At 39.7% G+C, this 13,888-nt stretch overlaps 1 protein-coding gene across 1 annotated transcript in view; it reads left to right on the forward strand.

Moving 5' to 3' along the window:
* MYO18B (myosin XVIIIB) overlaps positions 1–13,888 on the forward strand; it is a 586,172-nt gene that overhangs the window by 364,260 nt on the left and 208,024 nt on the right. Inside the window, exons 30-31 of the mRNA XM_088467895.1 lie at positions 8,699–8,853; positions 12,302–12,425. Of these exons, the coding sequence (XP_088324021.1) occupies positions 8,699–8,853; positions 12,302–12,425 (279 nt within the window). The remainder of the gene's footprint in view (positions 1–8,698; positions 8,854–12,301; positions 12,426–13,888) is intronic.

Below are 13,888 nucleotides of genomic sequence, written 5' to 3' on the forward strand. Positions count from 1 at the left end.
AATTCCTCAATGTATAAGTTTTACTGCAGTTTGACACAGTCACATATATAAGGTGCTTATTGCCTGTTAATCAATCCATCACACTGTCACATCTGAGGCATAGCGGATGGATGGAGATGAGAGAAGACGCAGTGCCGGGTGTTGTCCATGGTCAGAAGGTGCAGGTCAGAGGTTGCACCGCTGGGTCCTAATACCCGGCGGCTGTCTAGTTCCCCTTTGATACAGAGGCAGCGCAGAGCCTCTGTATTGGAGGGGAGCTAGACAGCCACTAGGCACCAGGGCCCAGCAGGTTGCCGAAAGTGCTGACCACAGTTAGCAACATGGGAGCTCCCCCCCCTCCTGTGAAAATTGGAGGTCTTGGGCACCTCCAAGCCGGCTTACCCAGCTGGAACTGTTCTGTGTCCAATCCCCCCTCTGATAGGATATCCTTATATTTAGTCAGGAATTCTTATACTTTTATATGACATGCAGTTTAGCTCCTATAGTGTTGCATAATACAGCAGCACAGGGGGCCTCTGAGCAGCTGTGTGAGAGGTTCCCTCTGTTCTACTGTGTAATGGTCCCCCTTCTGTGCTGCTGTGTGAGGGTTCAATCTGTGCTGCTGTGTGTGAGCTCTCTCTGTGCTACTGCGTGAGAGTCCCCTCTGTGTTGCTGTGTTAAACCCCCCACCCCCTGTGCTGCTGTGTGTGAGGGTCCCCTCTGTGCTCCTGTGTGAGGGAACCCCACTGTGCTGCTTTGTGAAGGGCCCCCTGATGCACTTTCACAATACTGTGCTAATGGTACTGTGTACGAGCACTGGGGGTTAAGATTGTTCAATAAGTGATGTGTGAGCGGTAGCCAATATCTTAGAGCTCACCATGAATCCCTGTGGCAGCCATTTTCCTGTAGTGCAGGCTTTGGGCACACACTGTATCTATGGAGTGATGCACAGGCTCCAGGGAGGGACAAAAGCTGCATCTGACAGGTACTAATGTGTGCATTAGAGGTAAACCTGTATTTCCTATTAGTGTATTGCAGTCACAGCAGATCTGCGGTGGCAGGCATATTCTCATAGTTTCCCAAACATACAAATGGAACCTCTGAATGCTGCTGCACCGATTGCGGCAGCCAGTTATGAATTGGCCCATGGGGGAAAGCGAGTGAATGGCGCCATAGGCCCCACCCTCCTGCAATTGAGGGCATGGCTACGAGTCAACTGGGTACACTGGGGATCTCCCCATTTCCCCGACAGCCCAGTCCGAGCCTGACCATACCTAGAAAATGTAAAGCAGACTCTTATTAATACTGATGAATTAGACGATGCTGCCAGATGGACAAAATGCCAAACAGCTAAACAATAGTATTAGTAAAAAAATTTTACAAATTAATTAATATATTCCTAAAATAATGACAAATCTTGTATACTAAGCGCCTTCAGTCCTTTTGGAGAAAAGCACTATGTAAATAAAATTAATATTATTATCAATACTAGTAAGTAATAAATTGGTAAATATCCCCTAGTGCCTAAATACTTTAGGAAAGTATTTCACTCTTGCCCTGATATTCCTAGCATAAGTGAGTCTTATGACATGTAAGAGTATATAGTGTACTGTCATATCGGGTTGATGTGGTAACATTTTGGGGTGTGTACACCCTTGATCATTGGAGAGTACTATTACTGTAGCTTTATGATCCCGGTTCCTGGTATGTTAATAACTACATAGTGCTGTGACTGCTCAACATTTAGTGCAGTAATGGAGCTTGGTTCTAATAACTGGTAAAGTGGAGGGGGGAGGGGGGGGGCAGATCATTGGATAGAGGGAGGGCAGACTGAGGTGACCTAGCATATGTTGTTGGGTGCCTTTACTAGTTATTTACAATGTACCAAAATTTTAAGCAGGGTTGCAAATTGTTGGGATCATGATATATAAACAAATGACATACAATGACAAGAAACCAGAGGTGAAGATGTCAAACTAGCAATCTTACAATCTACAGGTGTATACACACTAGACGATGTACTGTATGAACGATATTGGTGAAAGATTTCCCTTTGAACTTTCTGTAGTGCAGGACAAATGATATTGGGTGTACACACTGAAAGAGATATCTTTCAGTGAAGTCATCCTGCCACATCTCTGAATAGGCAAATCTTGACGATATCGTCCAAATTGGCCTGCATGTACAGACGACCAAAGATATCGTTATCGTCCAGCGGGAGGGCGCATCGTTGGTTGTTCACTACATATACACTGAACGATATATCGTTGAACAATATTGTTAATGTTTATATCGTTCAAATTTATCGTCTCATGTGTATGCCCCTTAAAAGTTCTGAGTTGCATATGATATATACAGTACAGTAGAAGATAAACAATTGTAGCCATTAATGGAGATACATGTTCCTGAATATAGGCACTGTGCTAGTTCCTGGCTTCAGTCAGTTGAAGATTACATTCACTGTGCTAGGTCCTGGCTCTGCACAGTAGATGACAGATACTGAGCTAGGTCTGATTTCCCTTCAATCTTTGGGAATTTACGAAATCAGAAATTATAATCATTAACTATGACAGAAAGCAGTAGCTAGAATAGATTTTTAGGTGTGTTTGACTAAGGCAGAGGTTCCTAAACGCGGTCCTCAAGGCTCCCCAACCATTCAGGTTTTAGCAATATCCCTGGTTGAGCACAGGTGGTTAAATCAAATTGACTGAGGTACTAATAAAGTCACCTGTTCTCAACCAAGGAACTCTCTAAAACCTGATCTGTTGGGGAGCCTTGATGATTAAATTTGGGAACCTCTGGACTAAGGTCTGGTCATCTAGACTTTTCTCAGTTGTGAAATAGGTGGGGATTAATCAACCATGTATGAACATCAGAATGTTCTCAGCAGGAGCAGTATTTGCACAAATGATTTTTTGACAAGCAGTGTCCTGTCCATGCGTGTGATAGTATTAGTGAAGTCAGGTGTACATGTAACTGAGGGAGTTTCTTTTTCTGATATAGATCTTCCCAGTTCCTAGCATAAACTTTCATTCCATACTTCGTGTTATTGTAAGTCCTTGCACACAAATTCTCATTTATTATATTTCACTGTAGGATGTTTTACCTGTATTGATTTGTTTATTTGTATTATTTTTCAAACTTACTAATACCTTAATAATAATAAATAATAATAATAATTATTATTTATCAACATTTTCTTATATAGTGCCAACAAATTCCGTTGCGCTTTACACTATATAATTATATTGATTGTCATGTTCAGTGTACAGAAAATAGTTTAACTGTAATGTCTCCACTGTAGTAACTAATGTTATTATATTTCAATAATATTATTACAATAACATCCACTGATGTAATTTGACAATATTAAATAACAATATCACCTAAAACCCAAGAGACAAAGTGTATTTCTGGTGCACACAGAGCTTACCCAGCTATTGATGTAAGACAGTGCTCTCAGAATTGGCCTAGACATGCACTATACTGTTATTAATGCATAAGCAAGATTGAAGTTGGTAAAATATGATGCCATTAACTGTATCTTTATGCAGAGCTCTCAGCATGTATTTTTTGCATAATCATATTTCTTGTTTAAGATTTCATCTGACAGATAAATTACTCTTATTACATTCCAGTAGATGCTGGACTTCGCAGTGGGTACCAAATGTTCAGGAAGGTCGTTACTGACACAGTTCCCTGCCATAGGGGACAGACGAGCTGTTGTATTTGGCATCACCAGGGTTATTGTGCATAATTTATGTATATTTGTGTCTAGGAATTAGTATGCCAATACATTTTTATACAGTACCTAATAATGTCTGTTAATATCATTAACTGATGTCTATAAATGTTTAAGCACATTATTTATACTTACACCTGCATTTTATACACCTTCACCCATTTAGGGTGAATGTCAGATACCTTTGTTGTAGACTTTTTTTGTGTCTTGTTTGAACCTTTGTTGTGCTTATGACTTATTCTGTCTGACCATCTCATGCTGACCCGATTGTTCTTGAACCTTATTATTCGTTTCTGACACAGAACCTGCCCTGTTATGCTATTCCTGAACTGTTCTGCATGCCCAAATATTGACATTTCCTGTAACCTCCTTCTAAATGTCAGCTGCTATTGAGGCTACTTCTCGGAGGCTGCAACTTGTGGGCTCTCTGTAGCCCCAATAATTACGTTTCTAATTTGCTGTGAGCACTGAATCAATTCAACATTGTTCCAGTGTGGAGATAGCTAATTTGAAGATTAGCTGTCCCCACAAATCCTTTCGCTACTGCTTTAGTAATGGTAAAACTCAGCACTGCTGCTTCTGGCTCGGCAGTGCTACTGCACATGCGTGAACTTGGGTTCATGCATGTGCGACTTCTGGCGTAAGGATCCGAGCAGTGACAGAGGGAAGAAATCCGTGGTCCATGGGGTAAAATCGGTGGTGCAGTATGTGCAGAACCAAACGTTCCCGCAGTCACGCTCCAAATATGTTGTGTTTTCTGAGCTTGATGAATTTAGGTCCCCATACAGGTCTGAAAGGTAAGCAGGAAATATCCGTGATATCTCCTGCTTTACCTTTATAATGATTTTCTCCAATCCTTAATTTCTACAAAAGTAGGTGAAAATATTTTCACCTGCTTTTATAGAAATTAAGTGATGATGAATAGACCCCTTATTGTTTGTTTCAGCTCTCTTTGCAGCTGGCATGTCCTTATAAACCGCATGCTAAGTACTAGTCTTTATAGCCGCAGCCTATTACATTTACTCTAGGGATGTGCAGGCTCGGATAGGTACGAGTTTGCGCGCGAACCTATCTGAGCCTGCACATCCCTAATTTACTCCTCCCAGTCTCTGAGTTAGTGGTGGGCAATAAGCGGCCCCCCAGCTATTGTAGAACTACACATCCCAGCATGCCACAGCTTTGCTATTTGGCCATGCTAAAACTGTTGCTAGGCATCCTGGGATGTGTAGTTAAGCAACAGCTGGAGGGTTGCTTATTGCCCATCACTGAGTGGTGTCAGGTGTCATGAAACAACCTGTGTATGCAGGAGCTTACTAGCAGTGCCATGCCAGAAAAGCTGTGATACTGTATATTACATACAGTAGTATGCAAAACCTGCACAGCAGTGGAGGAGATTGTACTTGAATGGTACCCGGAGTGAAAACTAGACATTTTTGCACTTTAATAGAGGAAGAGCACAACCCCTCCCCATATATTATATCTGCACTGGTCTCACTCTGGCCTGCCGTGAGGTGGGCGCTCCTCTTTTCAGCTTCAGGTTACTCTTCCCTCACTCAGGGATGAGATGTTATGGCGTCTTGTTCCCTGCCCCCATTTCATTATTTTTTCATTACAATTGGCCTATAAATCTACTTACTAATGTAAAGTGCACCTCTAAAGCGCAAATAATAAATAAATGATCCTTAGTGCACATTATGCTAAGTAGGGCTACTTTTATGCACAGGATTCATCTTTAAGTGGTTTATCATGTGCCTCATACTTTGGTAAATGTTTCAGTACTATGCTCATGCTACTGTAGATAGGTAAACTGGTAAAGTGCAAGATAATTAATAACAGGGCTCAGTAAGAAACTTTGCTGAAATGTTGGGGTCCCTTAGCTTGGACATACCTAACATCCTACTGATTATACAGTATACATACAGATATGTCCTTTCTCGTGTACCCTTTGTGCATTATGAGTTGCATTAAACAGGTCGCTTGAGAGCCGCCAGCTCCCGTGTGTCTCGGCTGGCACTGAAACACATACACATGCCACATGTCATTTTAATGAGCAAAGTCTGCTTGTGCGGCTTATTCGCATGGTATTGTGAATAAAACGCATTTGCAGTAAAAAAGACGCACATGAGTAAACTCACACAGGACTTAGGCGCAGCTAGAAGGACAACAACAGAGAACACACCTGTAGCTAGAAATATCGCACAGCCTGGGACAACAGACACTACGTCACAGCATAAAATAGAGGTCAGTTTGGAGACCATAGCTTAACATTGAATAAGGCATATTATAGTGTAAGAAATTATAAATACTCCATTTTTCTTTGTTCTGTATTGTAATCATATACTGCAATCAATATATATATATTTATTTTATCTCCACACTGTAAAGCTCTAACAAAGGGGAAAAAAAATATATTTTAAATATTTTATTACAAAATATATATTATAATGTCTGAGATGCTAATTTAAAAATCAAGATAATAAGACAGTGAATTATGCAGGTTCCCTGGAATGCAAGAAATCACTATGCAGAGCAGTCTGCAACATATAGTTAGACTAGGCCGTACTGTACATGTCATGTTTTCACTGAAGCACCAAATGTGCAAATCATTTACTGATATAACTGCAAAGAAATTAAGGGTCTCATTTAGTGATGGAAGTACATGTTTGGTTTTTTTTGCATAAGATATGTGTTGTTTTATAGTGCTTGTACAGCAAACCTAAATTATGTTCTGCATAAAGTCAGCCATAGACAGCACAATAATACAGATGATTCAGTAGAACACATAACAGGCAAACTACATCACAGTTACGGTGGCCTCCATACAATGTAAAGTGTATGGAGGTGATCTTCATTTAACAGAATAGAGTAAGCTGAACAACAGTTTCAACTGATGTTCTGAATTATTATTGTTCAGTGTACGGCAGGTTAAATCCATATATAACTAGCTGTTTGTGCATCAATGACTTGTGACTCCTTACACCTGGAGAAGCGGAACGGGGTCGGACAAGCATAGGCCAAGTATAATAATGGCATGTTTATGTAGTTGCAACACAATTAGACATGGAGACATCCCCAGATACCGGGAAATGGTATATAAGTTCTCTGTCTGCTGCGGTGCTATAAATCTAGAATAACTTTAATCAAACTGTTGCTTTAAACTGAGGCAGATCTGAAGAGAGTACTAGAGAGAAATAAAAGTTGTAGCACTAAGTGATTAGATAGGTACTGTAGACAGAAACCAGATATCATTTATTAACTAAACCAACAAAAAAAATTTTGTTTCACCTTTTTGATCAATCAGTGCAATAAAAACTTTTTTTTCTCTTCACATCTACAAATATCTTTTAAGAAGTATATATTTTGTGGTTACTGGTGGGCTAGCTCAGCAATACACATGGATAACTATCAGCGGCAAAATGTAGCTGCTTTTGATTGGCATATGGACCCCTCTAACAGAAAGTATTTAATTAATTAGCGCAGTTTTTTATAGTATATCAAGTCACTCCAATTAATTTACATTCATTAATTGACATTTCTTAAGTTGCTTGTCTTAGATTTAATTAAGGCCAGGTACACATCTGAATGATATCAGCCCGATTTGGCCAAATCGGAACGTCAAATTGGACATATTGTGCAGTGTGTATGCCTGATTTGCGTGCTCCCATGCTGCACGACCAATCACAAGACGGAATAGTGATCGTTCCATCGTTCATTAAATCTTTTAAGTGTGTACAGGCAATCATGCGTTGTCCAGGGTGAAGCCAAACCGTCCTGAACATCGGCACGATTGCTGGTCATTTAGGTGTGTACCCACCCTAAGTTTAATTTATATTTTACATAGGAAATGCAATTTTCACATTTATTAACAAACACGGTCAATACATTATTGTTATTTGTGTATACACTGTATGACACTTCATTATAATACTGTATATTGTACAAATATGGTAACGTGACTTACTATTAACAATAGGACTTAGCACTCACTACTAACAATAGGGGCGATTCAATTCAGTGCGACGTTGAATAGCTTAGATTGACCGTGCTGTAAACTCCCAACTAAAGGATTTCTGTTCGCACCCTCCTCTACGAGCAGAAATCTGACTAAACTACGGCCGCGATGCTGGTTTCCAGCTTAGCGTGTGCGCTAACAGCAGCGCAGATGGCACTGAAGTCAAAGAATGGCAGTTACCATTACTTAATCCCCGGCTTAAGCCGTGAAAACTGGCGCCTGCCAACTAAGTGTAGGCCACAGCGAGGTCTATTGAATAGCTTCAGGAACTCCTGTCCCAAAGACAAGCCACATCTATGCATTATTGTGAGGGGTATATACACTTGTTGCAGCTGTCATATGGTAAGTTTGGTGTAAATGCTACTGATTTTGAGATGCATCAGATTTAACAAAAGAAAATAAATGTGCTTTGTATAAATGAGCCCTAAATGTTTTATAATTACATGCTTTTTTATGTAATACTTCTACTGATCCTTATTCCAATGTTCAATAAATATAGAGTGTAAAAAATACATCTATTTTCCATTTATTTAATGACTATTGTGCTAGTTTGGTATTGCGTAGTTTTTTTTCCCATTTTTCTTCTATAAAGTTTAGTCTGTAATGTTCATCATATGATTTTATGCAAAAGCATAGGCAGAAAAGAAAATGCTTGACCGCTTTCTACAATTTATAGATTGCCATGACAATATCTTACTGGAACATTCCAGTATTTTTCAAATGCATAAAATGCAGTTATTTCCATAATCATTTCTTTGGCTAGTGACTGATTTATAACGGAGGTTTTTCTTGAGCATGTTTCAGCGCAGATGGCAATAAAACAAAAAACAAAAAATGAATAATACAGTTGCTCAGGGGTTATCTGTCCATTAAATGACAATTTCTGCTGTACAAATGTGTGCTGTAGAGCATAAATTGTGGACTAAAATTGCTGATATAATTCACCTTCTACCTTGGTTCCACAGCTCAGTGATTTGCAAAGTGCGTATGAGAATACCAGACGGGCAGCTCAGCAAGTGAACAGGAAGTGCAAACACTTGACATCTGATCTTGAGGACACTCGAGTGTTGATGGAAAATCAGCAGATCCGCAACCATGAGCTTGAGAAAAGACAGCGAAAGTAAGGGCCATACAGAGAGACATCTTTCATCAAGTGACCAGCTTTGTTCTCTGTTTGCTATTTACTAATAACACATGTATGGCATGCTCAGTTGTTTTTGCACAATCTGTGTTATTAATGTTTGATTTTAGAAAGCAAGTAGAAAATTTAGAAATTGTGTCCAAAATCACTTAAAATTATTTTAATGCTGCATTAGCATAAAAATGGTGAATAATTTTGTTCACTATATTAAAATGACTGTGGAAGAAGAATGTGACTAGCAGGAGCAATCAAAGGAGTACATTTACTAAGATGGGAGTTTTATTTAAGAAGTGATGTTGTCCATAGAAACCAATCAGATTCAACTTCTCATTTATCTAGCACCTTCTAGAAGATAATACCTGGAATCTGATTGGTTGCTAAGGACAACATCACTTCTTAAATAGAACTCTCATCTTAATAAATGTACCCCAAAAGCTGCAGTGATTGCAACCTCTGATTGGTCCTAGAGTTGCACTTTCACTAATCACTAACCTAGGTACTGTAGCTCTGCAAATTCGTTTTTGGTTATGGTTGTGAGATGAACCATGGAGCTTCAGTAACATTGGCTGCATGGAACAGCCATGAGATGGATGGTAGGTAATGCATCTTTAATAGTGATATTGTATCATTATAAACAAATATCTCAGACCTATTTTGCTTGTCCCACCCTATATGTATACTACAATATGGAGACAAAAGATAATTTCTAGGTCCACCACCTGCAGGGATTACTGCTGACACCCTTCTTGGCAAACTATTCACAAGTTCCTGGACAACAGCAGGCGGTATGTTTTGCCATTCTGCCTTAAGTACAGTGACCAACTGTGACACTGAAGAAGGTCGAGTTGACCTGGAACGCACCCGTTGCTCAAATTTGTCCCAGAGGTTCACAATGGGGTTAAGATCTTGACCCTGAGCTGGCCAGCCCATCCAAAGTCAACATTGCTATCTTATCTGTAAGACTGGATTTGGACAGGCTCCAGTTCCCTCATCTATAGACGTCCCCAAGAAAATCCAGGTCCATAGTTCTGTGTTTCAGTTTATATCAAAATACTTTTTGCCGTGGAATTTGCTATACATGAAACGCGATGATCGCCATCGCAGATGTGTTCATCGTGTTGCCAATCCAAGCATCAAAAATGAGAGTGTCCATAGATGACCTGCTCCCTTTCCGGGGTCTTTACCACCACTGAAACCTGTACAGTCCCACCTCTGAAACATATATGTGTACAGGTGGAAAACAGACTGGTCAAAGGTTTGGTGGACTCTGGCTCTGCTACTAATTTAATACAGAGGGTCTTGTTTTCCCTGGAGTGTTTGTTGCCCCATGAATTAGTTTGCATTTGTTGTGAGCACAGGGATGTTTGGGATTTTCCTGCTGTTTTGGTCCCTTTGACAATCAGGGGAAAGCCTGCCAAATTACTTATGGGTGTGTGTCCGTGATTACCAACCCCTGTGTTAATGATTCATCATGACTGCCCTCACTTTCAGGCTTTTGTCTTGCCTGAGGAACAGGTGTCTGCCCAGGTATTTACAATGACCCTTGGGGAGACATTTCCCTTCTGCCCGCATTTGTTTCTTTCTCGGGTAAAGTCCCCTAAATTCAAGAAACAAACGAGAAGGGATCACATAGATTAGCTTACTTGTGATGTTCTGGTAGGACAAAAGTTGTTTCTCTATACCACTACTGTTCATAATGTGCATATAAATGTGGATTTTTCCAACCATGAAAATGTGCATATAAATGCTGATTTGTCTAACCATGATATTTTGCCCATTAATGTTGATATACCTAGCAATGCTAATGTGTCTGCTAATGCTGATTGATCTAACCATGATATTGTGACTATTAATCCTGAGATGCTTAGGAACTGTAATGTGTCTAGCAGTCTGGTGGGTGTTCGTGGCCAGGCCACTCCCCATGACCATGGAAATAGTTTTGATAGTGTTCAGGTCCCGATAAGTTGTGTCAATGGAGAGGTGTTTACCCTTCCTCCAGCGCCTCAGGCTGATTTAAGCCCCAATGGGAAGCCAAAATCAAGTGGTAAGTCCCCAGCTTTGCCACACATCCATTCTCCAGCATCACCCTACGAGGTGGCATGGGTTCCTCTGGGAGCGCAGCTTCTCCTGATATTTGTCTTTTTCTATAATAAATCCAATCTATGTACCCCTAAATGGGTGCAAAATGTTCTCATTGCTATTCATTATCCTATACAACAGCGTATATATAAAAAATCATAGAACAGTTATCCTTGCAGTGGAAATTTATGATTTTGGATTTGTGGATACATTAGTCCTGGAGTAGCACCCCAATATATCACATATATATGATATATATATTTAAATTGAGAGGTACACTTGAAGATACAGGGTTTATTGCATAGCTAGTTCCCAATAATTCTACTTTGGTGCAAGCTTTCTATTTTGTTTTGCGAACAGAATATATCAGCAAAAAACAAAAGATGATAGGAGTATACCTGTTTTACAAACAGCCTACGGTATGTTGTTGTTATGGAGGTATCACATTGGAAAAAATGTTGGGTGAGCGTTAAACAGAAAGTTGCTTTATTTAACATAATTCTATCAATGAGAAAATAAATGTATTTAGCAACACATAATGCTAATAGATAAGTTGCTAATTTCTATACAGAATTAATATCTTGTAAACCATAATATATGGAAGTTACAAATATATAGAGCCTGCTGTGTATGCTTGATGTATGTCATTGTGTAATGTGAGGAAGCAATCCCTACAACCCTTGCTGTAGACACTAGTGTCACTAAAGCTGCGTCAAACTCTTTGAAGCTCCTTACTTGGAGAAAATAGCATCATCTGAGATAAAATAGAATGTAAAAAAAAAAAGCTTCAAAGTACTGTACAGTAAATAGTTATACACAGTATTACTTTGATCTACTCAGCAGTTTGTGTTATACATTTTCTACGATTGGTGAATTGTGTACATATTCTGTAAGTATTTTAACCAGTGATCGAAGTGAACTTGGAAAAAAGGCAATTTTTTTATGTTTTTTCAAAGCTGTATTTCTAAATAACAAGTTGTTAGAGATAAATGCAGAGCTGCTGGATACTGGTAACATTGCTTTAGGGAGGACTCTGTAGGATTAAATGTAAGCACTTGTTCTTTGAATAGGAAAGACTAATTTCAATAATTTTGTCACTTCCTTCTACAACGTATGATTCATGATTCTAGTATTTTGCCATCCAGGGATATTTTATCAGACTTTATGGTGACAGAAGTGAAATGTCACCTGACAAACGCATTAGAAAGTAACCTGCGGACTTAATGATATTGCTATAGCTTGCTATTTTACTTGCTGAACATTTAATCCTCCTGTAACATTCTCTGAAGCACTCATCCCATTTGGAGCTGTGTAAGAAAACAAGGTAATTGGATGGTTTTCTGTGTAGGTTTGATATGCAGTTAGCTCAGGCGATTGGAGAAGCAGTGTTTGAGAAGAGCCTACGTGAGAAGGTGACACAAGAGAATGCATCCTGCCGATGGGAAGTGGGAAAACTTCGTCAACAATTAGAGGTGAGATTGTGGACAAAATGTCTGGAAGACTGGCTCATGTGTCAGTACATTAGATTGTTCTGCTTTCTTGATCATGTTGGGTCTCATAAGGTCAGATCAATACTATGGGCCAAATGTAATAGGTTGTCTGTTTTGTAAATTGCGAGTTTTGTGCTAAACTCGCAATTTTTCACAACTCTCCAATGTAATAGGGTGTCAGTTCAATAGAACTCGCATTTTTCAGAGTTACTAAAAATATCCATTCTCAAACTCACATCCAGATGTTTTCACATTGAAAACAATCAACTCGCCCAATGTAATACAGGTTGAGTCTCCGATATCCAAAATGCTTGGGACCAGGGGTATTTTGGATAATGGAATATTCCGTATTTTGGAATATTTGCATACCATAATGAGATCTTGGGAATGGGACCCAAATATACACACAGAATGCATTTATGTGTTATATACACCTTATACACACAGCCTGCAGGTCATTTTATACAATATTTTCAATAATTTTGTGCCTCAAACAAAGTTTGTGTACATACATGAAAATCATTTATGTTTCATATATACCCTATACACACAGTCTGAAGGTAATTTTATACAATATTTTAATAATTTGTGCCTTAGAGAAAGTTTGTGTTCATTGAACCATCAAACTCAAAGGTTTCATTTTCTCAGTCAAGCCAAAAAAAGTACGTATTTCAGAATATTCCGTATTTCGGAATATTTGGATATTGGAAACTCAAACTGTAGGGTGTCTGTTTTAGACTCGCAAAAAAAAAGATAACCAAAAAACCCCAAATAATAGACCTGCTTCAGGCTAGCGAGTATATCCTGAGCAGGTCAGATTAACACAGAATCATGCACATATCCATGAGATACGTGCATGTTTCTGTGTGTACTTTTGTAAAAGGTTTTATATTATAAAAAAAAATGACGTGCACCCCCTCCCCAAAAGCCTTACCAGCCCCGGGCTTTATAAAGCCTGTCCAGGTTCTAAAAATACAGGGGCCACAATGAGTAGGGGGCCTCTGTATATTAAGAACCAGCACAGGGCTTTGTTGAGCTGGTCCTGGTTTTGGAAAATCAGGGGACAAAACGAGTAGGGTTCCCCTGAAAGCTACAAAACCAGCACCGAGCTCTTTCTAGCGGGGGGATAATCCCACAGCCAGGGAAAACCTTTCACCGGTTTCCCCAGCCAAAGCATTACCCCTGACCGCTAGTCAGCCCAGGCCGGGGATCCCTGAGAAGTTGGGGACTTCCCCAATAAAGGGGTCCCCGCCTCCAGGGCACCCCAGGCATAGACTGATAGCCCTGGATGTCGGGTTGATAGTGTTAGTGTTTTGTGTAAATTAAAGGGTTAAATATTGTCTTTATTTGTAGAACCACACGAACCAGAAAGCCTCCCCCGCATGGTGGTATTTCAAGAACCACAAATACCAGCATGCGGGGCAATACGGGCCCGCTGGCACTTG

The sequence above is a fragment of the Taudactylus pleione genome, unplaced genomic scaffold, assembly GCF_031769625.1.
Source record: "Taudactylus pleione unplaced genomic scaffold, aTauple2 ptg000078l, whole genome shotgun sequence".
Taxonomy (NCBI): domain Eukaryota; kingdom Metazoa; phylum Chordata; class Amphibia; order Anura; family Myobatrachidae; genus Taudactylus; species Taudactylus pleione.